General features: G+C 38.2%; 1 protein-coding gene across 1 annotated transcript; it reads left to right on the plus strand.

The window, feature by feature from the left end:
* The first annotated feature begins 4861 nt into the window (after positions 1-4861).
* SH2D1B (SH2 domain containing 1B) lies at positions 4862-13878 on the plus strand. Its single transcript, XM_060234544.1, has 4 exons — positions 4862-5116; positions 6516-6579; positions 7034-7196; positions 13566-13878. The coding sequence occupies exons 1-4, from the start codon at positions 4983-4985 to the stop codon at positions 13604-13606; spliced, it is 402 nt and encodes a 133-aa protein (XP_060090527.1). The 5' UTR covers positions 4862-4982; the 3' UTR covers positions 13607-13878.
* The last annotated feature ends 426 nt before the right edge of the window (positions 13879-14304 follow it).

The following is a 14304-nucleotide window of genomic DNA, read 5'->3' on the forward strand; positions in this document are numbered from 1 at the left end:
GGTGGCAACACAGGAGAGGGCCTTTATGGTCATGGCACCAAAACTCTGGAACTCTCTCCCCAGGAAGATCTGTGTGATCTCTTATGTTGCCATATTCCGCTAGCAGATGACGATTCTTCTTTGATTCATTGGGCCTTCCTCTTGCTTCCCACCCAATGTTTTCAATTGTTTGCTTTGTATGTATTTTAGCTCCAGTTTTGTTTCATTGTTTTGGGAAAGGGTGGTTTTAATGGTTTAAAAATTTGATTTTAGTATGTATGTTCTCATTTGTTAGCTGCCTTGTAAAATAAAAATAAATAAATCCATTATAAATTATGTCTAAATGCCAAGCCTGATGGTTCCTTTCAATGGTACAATTAGGAGCATTCTTCTTCTCCCTGCAGACTCTTGACCTGTGTGACTATTAGTCCACGTGGGCTTCGCAATCATGGGAATAAACTTTCCTGGCACTAGAAATGGATAACAGGGAGAAATGAATGTAAGTAAACTCTGCAGTCTTTGTGTCTGCAGTTTGCTGGATTCAACCCCCTAATCTGTCTTCTCATTGCTTTAGCTCTAACCAAAATGACACACTTTTCTTACTACCTGAAATTAATATACAATTGAAACAATTCTTCCTAGAGTCAGAATACAGTTCATCACAAAGCAGTGAGGGTGGTTTGAAGAACAACCTGACAAGTTTAAAATTGCATGGCTGCTGGTACTGAAGAGTATGTGGGAGAAACCAAAGCAGGTGCCAAGGATGGCATCTTAAGGTACTAGTTAAGAGTTAGCAGACTCTACCACTGACAGAAATGTTAGTATGTTAGATGATGGAAATAACTGCCATAAATGATTGCATCGGGAAGTATCTACACCACAGTCCCACAGGCTCTTGTTTTGTAGCTTTTACTAACAAAGAAAGCTGTTTACTCATATCAGAAGAGAGATTCATGTTCAAGATGTACACAAATGAACAAAAACAGGAAGTCATACTGATGAGAAGATAAATGAAGGATTCACAGATCAGAAAAAATCATTTCACAATTGTTTCCTGATGAACCACAGTGTGATGGGCAAGATCCACAACATGTGACATGGACTTTTGAATCAGGGCACTGCTGCTGTTATATCGCCCCTGGAATACCATGAAAATTGGATAGCTAAAATGGAGTCACAGATCCTGAAATTTCTACAAATAGTCCTGCATTCAAGTCTTCAAAGAACACCAACCACAACTTGCATTGCACATGGAATGCTGCCCTGAGCCCGCCTTGGTGGGGTAGGGCGGGATATAAATCGAACAAATAAATAAATAATAAATGAGCTAGTACATTCCAAGAACTAGTGTATTATGTTGCCAGCAATATTCCCTCTAAGCTATGAAGTCTTGTGAACAAAAGTTCTACTTTGTGAGTTACTGGCATTAAAGTTGTGAGCTACTGCAGAAATTAGTTTGCTCTGGGGCTGTTGGTGGGCCTGATCACTGAGTGAAGGAGTCTGGAAGAATCAGCTGGAGGTGGGGGAGGGGGTCACCTCTTTTCCACTTCCTCTCTAAACTCCCTGCCTCTGTTCCTCCTCATTTATCCAGCTTTTCCCCTTGCAGTCTGCTGTATGCACACAGCATTTGCTCCTGGGAAGATCTGGTATATTTGCTGTGGGATACACAAAAGCAAAGGACAAGATTGGCCACTGAAAACAATGGGAGAGGCTTGAAGGTCCATTGGATACAATGGAAGTCAGTAATGCCAACTGACTTGCATGGGTTCCATTGAACTATATTACAGCACAAAATAACTGGCAATAAAAATGTGGAATGGATTTTGGATGAAGTCATCTAGGCCCGGATAGACTGTTCTTGGACTGGAATGACAGTCTGCAGAGTGGAATGATGGTCTCTGGGAGTAGTATGAGTGTTCTGGGACTGGAATGACAGGATCCAGAGTGGAATGAAAGGTCCCAAACTTTTCCTACTCCCAGGGCTATCATTGCACTCTGGAGCCTGGTACGTTCAGTCTGTGCTGGTAAAGACCAGGAATTCAGCTACATCTGCTTGCCTATACCTTTGATAGTAAAAAGCAAACACAGAGCTGAGACAGTCTGATGCTCCTTGGTGAAGTGCCAAGATTTTACACCAAAAGACATGAGATTTTCTGACATAGTGTTCTTCTGAGGAGTACCAATACCTCAGATTACATTCTGAGATAATTTTAAATAGCAGGTCTGTGATTACATTCTGAGAAAAATTTTAAAATAAAATTATATTTAACTGTTTTTAATGGCCTAGCATGGCCTATGAACTTTAATTTCTACATTCTAAGTGAACACAACATCATACAATCACATTCTTTTCCAAGTTGTAACAAAACACTGTCCAGGGATTACCAGCCTTTGTACTACTTTACCTACAGCATGTGCTATACTGGAACTGAAAAGTGATCAGTGAAAACCACTTGATGATAGTATTAGACATGAATCTGAGGCTAAATTTTAAAAATTCATCACTCAGTCTTAATCTAGGATATGTAAGCTTGACCAAGTCACTATAGCTTTTTCTAACCTACCTCTCAGTGTTCTTTAGAGATATTTGTTTTCTTTATTTGTACTTTGTCTTTCTTCCCAACAGGGTCTCGGATTATCAAGGGGGCCAGGTTACACCCTCTCACCCGAGCGTTACAAAAACTGAAACTGATCCTGATTATATGCCATTCCATATCATATTAATGGAATGGCAAAAAGGTGTTTTTAAAAAGGGGGCAATGGAACTGTGTCAGGTTAAACTGCATCTTTGAAAATAAACTAATTTTCCTTTGCAGCTTTAGTTTTTCAGTAACCTAAAGACTAATAGAACAAAGCAGGAGTCAAATATCACCTTTAAGACCAACAAAGTTTTACCTAGAATGCAAGCTTTCGTGTGCTAGAAGCACACTACATCATTAAAGAACATTTTAAATAAAATAGTGTTATTTTAAAAGCATATTTATAAAGCTTAGTTTTACTGCTTGTTAGTTCTTTTTAACTTTTACTTCTTCAGATGTAGAACAGGTTAAAATCCAAATAAAAACAGGCTCAGTTCTACAAAGAGAAACAGCCTACTTCAAATGATGCTATATATTCAGAAGTAGGGGATGAGGAAAAATTGCTGCCCATCCCAAATCTTATGACTCTCACATTTATAATCTCTTTAGTATGAAAAGCACATTTAGGCTTCTTTTGTTTCAACAACATCCTGGTGAAGTAGGCTAATTTTATTGTCTTATTTTATCAATGGGAGTTTAAAAATATTATTTTCCAAGTCCTAGCTTAGCATATCCTGAGTCTATTACTGTGATAAAAAGATAAAGGTAGTCCCCTGTGCAAGCACTAGTCATGTCTGACTCTGGGGTGATGTTGCATCAACAACATTTTCATGGCAGACTTTTTACGGGGTGGTTTGCCGTTGCCTTCCCCAGCCATCTACACTTTACCCCCAACAAGCTGGGTATTCATTTTACCAACCTCGGAAGGATGGAAGGCTGAGTCAACCTTGAGCCAGCTACCTGAACGCAGCTTCCACTGGGATCAAACTCAGGTCGTGAGCAGAGCTTAGACTGCAGTACTGCAGCTTGCCACTCTGCTTACTGTGATAGAACAAGGATAATCAAATACCAAAGATTTTCATGAGTGAATCTATAATGATTTAGTATATTACACACACAACCCTTAGACACACATAAAATACTGGCTGGAAGTTCCCCTTATTGTATTACTGTATCCAAGACACATTATTGCATTGGGACACCAAAGAGATGATAGTGTCACTCTCTTTGTTAGTACCAAACTCTTGTGTATGTGCACATGAATGGACTCTTATTTGGCTTGGTTTATGTGACTTGTTGAGGGTGAAAGAGGAGAGCACAAAAGTAGGCTTGAAACTCAACATCAAAAAAACTAAGATCATGGCATCATCACACTTTGGCAAATAGAAGGGGAAGACATGGAAGTAGTGACAGACTTCACATTTCTGGGATCCAAGATCACTGCAGATGGTAACTGTAGCCATGAAATTAAAAGACGTTTGCTCCTCGGGAGGACAGTTATGGCGAACCTGGGCAGTATAATAAAAAGTAGAGACATCACTCTGCCAACAAAAGTCCGTAAAGTCAAAGCGATGGTATTCCCAGTAGTAATGTATGGCTGTGAGAGTTGGACCATAAGGAAGGCCGAGAGCAGAAGAATAGATGCTTTTGAGATGTGGTGCTGGAGAAGACTCTTGAGAGTGCCTTGGACTGCAAGATGATCAAATCAGTCAGTCCTAAGGGAAATCAACCCAGACTGTTCACTGGAAGGTCAGATGCTGAAGCTGAAGCTGAAATACTTTGGCCACCAAATGAGAAGGGAGCACTCCCTGGAGAAGATCCTGATGCTAGGAAAGACAGAAGGCAAAAGAAGAAGGGGACGGCAAAAGATGAGATGGCTGGACAGTGTTACTGATGTAACAAACACAAATTTGAGCAGACTCTGGAGGATGGTGGAAAACAGGAGGGCCTGGCGTGACTTTGTCCATGGGGTTGCAAAGAGTTGGACTCGACTGTGCGACTGAACAACAAATGTGACTCAGGCAGATTGTTGTGCATCAGGTGTGCAGCCTGTATACAAAGAATGTCTGAAACACACTGGCTGTACTTCTTAATCAGTTATAATACATAAACTAGGTTGGGCTAAACCCCCACCTCCACTTTCTCAGACAACTCAAAATGATATTCTTTGCAAATCTGAAGATTTTTATTTAAAGATACCTGCAAATGACGAAACCATTTATCAGTTCGCACTTCCTGTGTTTTTCTGTGGGTGTCTAAGCCTTTTCAAAAGAATGAAAAATAAACCAAGTTGGTAAACCGACATAACATTGTGCCAACTTCAACATCATTTCCTCAGCAGTTTGCTTGCAATTCAGTAAAGAACAGACCTTCTTCTCATATGAATTTTAAGAATTAATCTGTAAAACAGATTTTCACAGGCAAATGGAGCTGTCGTATTTCCATGGAAATATAACAAAAAAAAATTGCGAAGAATTACTGATCCAAAAAGGAAAGAATGGAAGTTTTTTATTAAGAGACAGCCAGAGCATATCAGGAGTCTTGTGCCTTTGTGTTCTGTAAGTATTTTTCTTTTTACTTAAACATCATTTTGTTTGTCTTTTGGAAAGAGTCTAGTGAAATTTAGCTACAGGAATCTTAGGCAAATTAGCTTTGAAGCAATTCCCATTGGCGTAACTGGAGTTACTTTCACGCGTGTCTTAATGACAATGAATCATGACTAAAATAAGTGCCACTGGTTTCCAGGAGCTTATATAACTGGACCCTTTTTTTTCTTGTTGTGAAATTTTGGAGGGGATGGGAAAACTATTACTATTTTTGGAAAATTCTAAATTTCCTCTCCAAGGTATTTGTAACTGTTTCAATTTGCATTGTGCAGTTCTGCGGGTTTGGCTCAGACTAAAAGGTTGGATAATAGTCAGTAAATATGTAGTAAATATATATACAGAAACGTTAGCATTCACACAAATGTTGTTAATAATCCACAATTTCCTTCCTGAATCTTTCCACATGATATTGAAATTTCTAACCAGAAAGTTTGATCAAAAAATTAAAATCCAAATGTTCTGTAATTGGCAATCTGTTTTGATTCAAACTCCATCATGCGATTGCATAACATCTTTTCACAAGGGCATTGTATAGTACTGGAGAGTCACTCTTTGGCTGTATAGAACCATATACAGAATGGTGATCTCACAGTGGAGACAGTTCCCATATTTGAATTAATCCTACAGACCATGGCAATTAAGGTCAATGTTGGTATCAACAGAACATTAGTTTCATTTAGTATAAGACAAATTCTTTTATCTTAATTTCTGGCACTCACAGTAACCATTAGTTTTTGCTCTACTGAAGCTGGCTTTTCCAAATACATGTTCTAATTTCTTAAAACACTTTATACAAATGGCAAGAAAACATTTGTTTCTTGTGTTGTTTGCAAGACAGAAGACAACTTCCAACTGATGACTGCACACATGTAGAAAAGAATAGTACTATTTGCATCAGAGATCTGTTTTCTTGGATATCAATGAAAATCTTACCTGATGCCCCCTGCATCCCCCCACCCCGCCCCCGCAAAAAAGCAGTAAGGACCATTACCACTTGCCATCACCGCAAGAGAGTTTGTGAGTAGGTTACTTTGAAGGAATCTAATTCTAGTAAACTACAACCTAGCTGTGCATACTAAGAAGTCACACCCAGAGCCCTACTTACGACTGCACTGTAATTATAGAAGTGGGTAATGTCACTCACTACAATTAGCCAGGAATCTATCATGGGCAACTTCAGTTTTATGTGAAAACAGGTAGAAAGCAACTACTTGACAACTCAGATGACCATTTCTCATGGTAGTCCCCCAGAGAACTATTTTTAACACAGCATATAGACCTAAATATATTATTATTCAGTATACTTAACACTTACAATTAACAATTTTACTTTTTTACTTTTTAACTTCAGTTACGAACAACTTGTCTACACTTACAGAATATTCAGGAAACATAATGGACATTATGAGATTCAGGTAAGAAAATGTCTGTAGATAAAGCCAAATTTAATAAATATTTTCTTGCTAATATATACCTTAACCTATTCCCCCCTCAACATAATAGGATCCTACATGTACTCCATATTGTACCACCTCTTCATTTAATTATGTATTAAAATTAAGTGGCTACTTTATAATTTCTTTTGCTATCCATTCAATCTTAATGCTGATATTGTTCATCTACCACAGCTCCCAACAGACTGGATTAGGATTCAATTCTATTACATCCTTGAAAATTTCTAAAAGCTGTGTTCCTAACTGTTACTTTTTCATTATAGCCTTATATTCATAATGTTGTATTGTTAATGAGTTTTACTAAAAATAATCATTCACCAGTCAGTACTTTAGCTCAAATACATTCACTGTTCATACATTTAGAATTACATTTAAATTTTGCAGCAATTCACACATTGTTTACATTATATTGCAGACTTCTGAAAGAGGCCCAAGACAAGACTTCAGAACTTTAAAGGATTTAGTTGCAAACTATGAAAAACCCAATCAAGGACTAGTAATCCATCTGTGCTATCCAGTAACTAGATCTACATTCTACCAGGGACCTCAGCATCGCTACAATCCAAGAGCTTATGTTGGTAAGGATGTACCTAAATCAAGTGGCAAATGAGTAAGATTACTCTGGGCTAGCGATATCTTGCTATTACCTCCCACCATTAGTAAACAAGCTTGCAATGGATGCTTATTTTTAAATAAAACTGACTTGAGGAAGGAAAAAATTGAAGATGTTCCTCAACAATTTTCAGAGAAAGTGCTTAAAAATTAGGTCATAAACAAAAAGCAGAAAAAACTGAAAAGGAGAGCTACAACATCCTGCTCAATATTAATTGTTAAGTGTTTTATATAAAATGTCTATCGAAGAGCTGACTTATTTTCCTCCCTCAATATATAAGTACTTACTAAACACAAAGGTGGCTGGTGCCATTTTAGAACAATCCTTTCTCTCTTTCACCCAAGAAACAATACCATTTCTGAGATGGTACTTTGAAATGTGAGTGAATAATACAATTTTTTTTTTAAAAACCTATTTCTTTCAGAACCATTACTTTATTAATATTCTAATTTATGCAATTAAATCCATGCCTTAATCAAACAACTAAGTGTTATTAATCAAACAACTAAAGTGAGTCAGTTTGGTGTAGTGGTTAAGTATGCAAACGCTTATCTGGAAGAACTGGGTTTTATTTCCCAATGCTCCACATACACCTGCTGATGTGACCTTGGGTCAGCCACAAGTTCTTTCAAGATTGTTCTGCTCAACAGCAGTTCTGGGAGAGCCAGTTTGATGTAGTGGTTAAGTGTGCGGATTGTTATCTGGGAGAACCGGGTTTGATTCCCCACTCTTCCACTTGCACCTGCTGGAATGGCCTTCGGTCAGCCATAACTATCACAGGACTATCCTTGAATGGGCAGCTGCTGTGAGAGCCTTCTCAGCCCCACCCACCTCACAGGGTGTCTGTTGTGGGGGGAGAAGACATAGGAGATTGTAAGCTGCTCTGAGTCTCTGATTCAGGGAGAAGGGCAAGGTATAAATCTAAAATTCTTATTCTTCTTCTTTCCCAGCCTCACCTACTTCATAAGGTGCCTGTTGTGGGGAGAGGAAGAGAAAGGAGATTTGTAAGCCGGTCTGAGACTCCTTTAGCTAGTGAAGGGTGGGGTATAAATCCAATCTCTTCTTCTTTAATTGCCTTCTTGGTAGATATCTGAGTCAGGAAAAAGTTGAGAAAAGCATTCCACCTTGTAAAAAGCTAGAAATGAGACCATATGGACGAACAATGGAAGTATTTGTGGGCTTTAAAAAAGTAACTCACTGCAGACCAGCCCATGAAGAAAGGAACTGCATGAAGGAATCCATACAGGCTAACCCAAAACATTTTTAGAAGGAACTTTACTGAATTAAGTTGGACTACTCTCAAACTGCAAAACTGGAACCTTTTGGACACTCCAACTGCTAAACAAGCCAGCATTCATGACCACACATACGCTATGAAAATAAAGTTTTCAGTTCATATTGTCTTTTAAAATCATTCTTTTTAAATCTAACGTTTTATGGATCAGGCAGAAGTTTTGAATCAGGCTGAATACCAGACTCAGGCGGGTGGAGGGAAGTAAAGATCAAGTAGAAATCAAACCAAATATATATATATATATATATATATATATATATATATATATATATATATATATATATATATATATATATATATATATATATATATATATATATATATATATTTAAGATCATGTATCTCTACTACTGGAAGATCAAACAGGGCACTTTAGAATGAATAAAAGTCAAGGATTGGGGGAGGGGGGAGAGGCCATATTACAAAAAATGTAATTATAGCTATCACCTCACTTTAAAATAACCTAGGGGTTTTTTTTCCTCCTTTTAGTAAAACCAACATGTTAATCTCTTCACACTGAATCATGACCATCTTTCTGACCAACATGTTAATCTCTTCACACTGAATCATGACCATCTTTCTGACTGAGTTATGCTGTTTTTCTATGTAAAAAAGTTAACTGTGGGGAACCATATCTGACTCCTGTAATGTGGAAAATAAGCATTTAACACTATAAATTATTTAATTATATCCCCACTTTTCTCTTCAATGGCAACCCAAAGTGGCTTACAATATCATTCTTTCCCCCTCCATTTTATCCTCTGAGGTAAGCTAGGCTGAGAGTATGTGGATGGTCCAAGGTCACCCAGTGAGCCTGCATGTCAAGAGTGGAGATTTGAACCTGGTCTCTGTGATCATGGTCAGACACTCTTAACCATTACACCACACGAGCAGTCTTTTATCTTATATCTGACTGTATAATTATATGTCATATTTATTACTGTAAGCGTTCCGCAGGATCAGTAAGCTGTAGTTGTTATGAACATTATGCCAGCTTGTCTAGAAAATATACGCATTTCAAAATGGAAAACTTGATTTAAAGCAATGATTTAAATTATTCTAACCCTGTAGGGACAAATGAGACAGACTGGAAGAGTGATCAATGTTCTTCATATAATAAAAAGACAGTGTTTTTTTCTATTTTGGGGAACAAAACAAGATACTTCCATGCAGGGGTCATTTTGTAGAAAAATAGGTGGTGGAGCTCATCCAGGGATTGTTATGCATCTGTACCTACTATTAAATGGACAAGGTGGGAAGGAGGAGGTGGAACTATCAGAAAGGTTCAGGAGCTGTGCTCCTGTGAGCTCCTACTGAATCCGAGACCTGCTTCCATGCACTTCACAATCACAGCCTTCAGTCTTTTCTCTGGTTCCCCTTTCTAGCTCTCAAGACACTTGCAGGTCAGGTAGATAATCACCAGCCAAAAATGGCCTAGGTAAATCCAGGCAGGATCAAGCATAAATTAAGGAAACAAATTTGTGATCCCAGGAACAGTAATAAGTCAAAACTAGAAAAAGAAGAAACCATGGGAATATTCAAGATTGCTGGAATGCAAAACAGAGGTCAAATACAGGAAAACTGTGTCTGGGTTGATAGCTCATTATTAGATTACATGCTTTGTATAGAGTCTATTTCAGTCACCAGCATCTTTCATTAAAGGATATGAAGCCACAAGGTCTATGAAAGGTATTGAGTGTCTCAGCATAGTTAACTTCCTTATGGTTAATTTTATTAATGCAGCGTAAGCTTGGCAGGCTAGATCTTAACTCTGATGCCAGAAGATGAAGTGTAAGCAGCAAGCCAATTGAAGGCACTTACTACATGTTTAATATTAATCCCTAATATGTGTGGGAGGTGTTTAAAAAAAGGCCTTCAGTCTTTTGGGGGACCTTGGATCATCCACATATTCTCAGCCTAACTTACCTCAGAGGATAAAATGCAGGGGGAAAGAATGACATTGTAAGCCATTCTGGGTCCCCATTGAAGAGAAAAGTGGGGATATAAATAAATAATTTACAATGTTAAATGCTTATTTTCCACATTACTGTTACTGATAGCATAAACCACCATAAATGTTTTTATACAGTTCTGGGAATGCTTGCTCTTAAAAGATACAAAGAATAGGTACACACAGAACTTCATGTGGACAACTTTTTGGCAGTGGAACTTCTTAGTAGTGGGAAAGTGGCAAGCAAAACTACATTTATTCACTTGACTGGCTTTATTAAACACATAAGTGCCCCATTGGATCAGACCAGTGGACCATCTAGTCCAGCATCTTGTCTCACACAGTGGCCAACCTGTTACTCTGGAGGTCCAACAAGGCATAGGTCTGTTAAGCATTAAAATAAAACTGGTACAAGATGTTTTTCCACTGATGCCTTAGTCCAATGGACATTACAAAGATGGATAAGAATTATAATGGAATCTGCTGGAAATGCAAAGAAACAAAGCGCGCCATCACATGTGGACTTGTAAAAAAAAAGGAGGAAATACTAGATTGAAATACATGCAGAGTTCTAGAAAATTCTAAAAAAATAAGTTTCCAGAGAATCCAGAGATATTGGAAATGATTCCAGACAATGGGTGTTTTTACATTCAGTTTGATCCAGAGTTTTAGAGTCTTCAAATCGCCTGCCACCATTCTGCTTTAATTATTTTCCTTTTACATTGGTGGATTTGCTCTGCTCCTTTTGCACAGCCAAACTATATTTCCTGCAGAAAGCGTTTCAATTGGGGGGGGGGGTGTCTCTGATCAGAGGGCAGATGAAATACCAGTGTTTAGTTAAATGTAGACAATTGCTTGGAAATCGTGTCAACACTGCAAAAACAATACAAATTTAAATTACAAGATGAGGCAGGCAATGATATGTATAACTTTCAAGTGCTGTGAGTTCTCATGCAAATTACTGCACCTTGTGGCTTTTGGAGGAGTATTTTAAAATGCATGAAAACTTCTACAATACAAGTTTGAAACGCCTGTAGAGAAATGATCGGATCAAAACTAGTTTCAAGAAAAACATTGCTGCAGCAGTGCTGGAACTCATCTCACCAAAACAAATGTAGATGCTTTGGGCAGCAACAATGCAATGATAGTCACAAACTGTAAGTGTAAAAACACCCAATGTTTAAAGGACATCACAAGACTTATTCAGATGCATTCCAGCTGCGCCAAGAGTACTGTTGGAATCCAAATGGAAAACAAGACTCTCCAACGAAAGTGTGGAGCGATAAATTAGCTGAGTGTGCTGAAATGGCAAAGTTAATGGATCTAGTAAATTAAAAAAAAACATTTAAATAATTTCAGCAGAAATTGAAGGCATACTATGGGTAAAGATTGATAACTGATGATAAGCTTATCCTCTTTGAAATAACTGAAGAGACTAATTAATAAGTAACTATATTATATTTTATTAAAAAGGTTTAAGACATTGGGCATTTTCGCACAGGGCTTACCCCGGAGCGACATCCCTCTTCACCGCGCAGTGTCTGCGCGGATTTCGCACCAACTGCTCCGCAGAACCCGGAAGAGCCGCAAAGTGCCGCGGCTTTTGCGTTGCAAATGTAAACCGCCAAAAACCAGTTTACATTTGCGACGCAAAAGCCGTGGCTGTTCGCGGAGCAGTTGGTGCGAAATCCGTGCAGATGCTGCACGGTGAAGAGGGATGTCGCTCCGGGGTAAACCCTGTGCGAAAACGCCCATAGTTACCCAATTAATATATAGCATTTCCTTTTGGAGAAATAATTACAAATGTTATGTAGAAACCATTATACTAAAATGCTAAAAATGTATGTTAAACACACACACACAGGCAAATCCATACGACTGAGCTGAGAAGAGAAATACTTTGAAATAGTCTATTGATCTATGTATTTTATATTATAAAAATGTCCTTGATAACTTTAAAAGTTCTAGAAGATAAATGACTACCTCTGTATCCCTTCCCCTTTCTTTTCTGTATTCCTTTTATCTTATAACAAAATAAAAAAAATCTTCTAAGGAAAAAACGGGGCAGAAGCAAAGGCCTTCCCCTGATGTTGCCTCCTACCACTGGTATTTAGAAGTTTACTATCTCTAAACATGGAGGTTCCCTTCAGTCACCACGGTTGGTGGCCACTGAAAGACCTATCCTCCATGAATCTGTCTAATCCTGTAGACCTATTCACGTCTGGCAGAATCATGCCAGAGGGTGTCACATGTGTACAAGCCTCAACCCGAGAGGGAAAGAGGTTTCCATCACTGGTTCTTCACTTGTCTCCTGAACCTACTCAACTCAGCCTCAGGAGCCAACACTAGTATATCCTCTCCTTTCTCTTTCCCTCTGTTTTATGAAGGACTTGGCTCATCCTGGAGCCACACTCTTTGGAGGCTCTACCCATCTAGAACCCTCATGAGGGTCTGAGGAATTTCTGTAGGAAGCTGTTGCTACCCCCACATCCTAGCTGTAACTCAAGATTGCATCCCAGCTGCTCATCAGGTAGTGCGCTGTTAAGAGCCAGTCCTTATCAAGCAGTGGTTTTGCCATAAAGGCACCACATACTTATGGACACTTAGTGGGAAGCCTGGAGGTTGCTCAGATCCTTTTTTAAAGCCATCTATGCCTGTGTAAAATGGTCTTGCAAGGGCACAAAGACCTTTGCTAGAACTATGCCTTATATTCACCCTCTGCGCTAAAACTTCAGTGGCTACTTCTCTGTAAAGCACTGCCAGAAAAAAATAAACCACAGTGGAGAAGCAGCAGATGGGGGAAAGGTTAAGAATATCTCCTGCTGCTTCTCCACTGCAAATCACCATCTTCTAACAGGGATTTGCAGATATTAAGCCATTAGGGTTTCAGAATACATGGTGACTCCTTAGTAAGCTGTTTTGGGCTCTTTGTTCAATCCATTTTCATTCTGAGGTATACAATATCTTTCAACAGTATTTGATTTAATACACACCATCATATCATCTCTTTTGAGCCTACCAATAAATTACCTGCTTGCTTAATGTCATAATCATAGAAATAATCAGCTGGCTTATCTTTTTGTTTCCAGACATTGAAGATGAAGATTATATTGATGTCCAACCTGAATGAGTTTTGCTTTCTCAATGTGATAATGCCTGCTCATCACCAGTAGTCGTACCCTTGCTGATTCAGTTTTTTTTATTAATTTGACTGGGTTCTATATTATTATGCTCTGTATAGTGAATTTTGCATTAGGTGTAATAATGTATAAGGTACTACGCCCGCTATTTCTTAATTTCTCATTTTTGCATCACTTTTTATTTTTAAAAACTCCCCCCTTTATCTGTATGTATCTGAAAAAGCAGACTCTGTTCCAAGAAAGCTTACTAGTTTATAAGATGCTTCAATAATTTTTCCTGTTTTCCCATCTCAATAGATTAGCTTATTTGAACTAGCTACAGAGCCTCAAACTTGAACTAAATAAATGGCTACACATCTTTGACAGTTTCCTACCATACCAAACCTTTAATGGCATAACAGTTGCAAATAAAAATACACAGAATATAAAAATTTAAACATTGGCGATAAAATCAAAATGAAACCGAGCTTACAGATGCATTCATACATGGTCAATTTAAATTTAAGGATGCCAGCCAAAAATTTTGCCACAGCCTCGCTAACCTCCCCTTCAGTATCATTCAATAAATAATAACAGGGTGGCAGAATAGACAAATCTGGGGAGAAAGAAAGCTTGCAAAATAAATCTTTATGGAGATTATAATAAAAGGAACAATCAAGCAATATATGCTGAATTGAGTCAGGAATAT

Source organism: Heteronotia binoei, chromosome 3, assembly GCF_032191835.1.
Source record: "Heteronotia binoei isolate CCM8104 ecotype False Entrance Well chromosome 3, APGP_CSIRO_Hbin_v1, whole genome shotgun sequence".
Taxonomy (NCBI): Eukaryota; Metazoa; Chordata; class Lepidosauria; order Squamata; family Gekkonidae; genus Heteronotia; species Heteronotia binoei.

Excerpts from the sequence above, each read along its gene's own strand:
- SH2D1B (XM_060234544.1), top strand. The coding sequence starts at position 4,983 with ATGGAGCTGTCGTATTTCCATGGAAATATAACAAAAAAAAATTGCGAA. Across the intron at positions 5,117-6,515 it reads GTCTTGTGCCTTTGTGTTCT|TTACGAACAACTTGTCTACA; the intron begins GTAAGTATTTTT and ends TTTTAACTTCAG. Across the intron at positions 6,580-7,033 it reads ATGGACATTATGAGATTCAG|ACTTCTGAAAGAGGCCCAAG; the intron begins GTAAGAAAATGT and ends ATTATATTGCAG.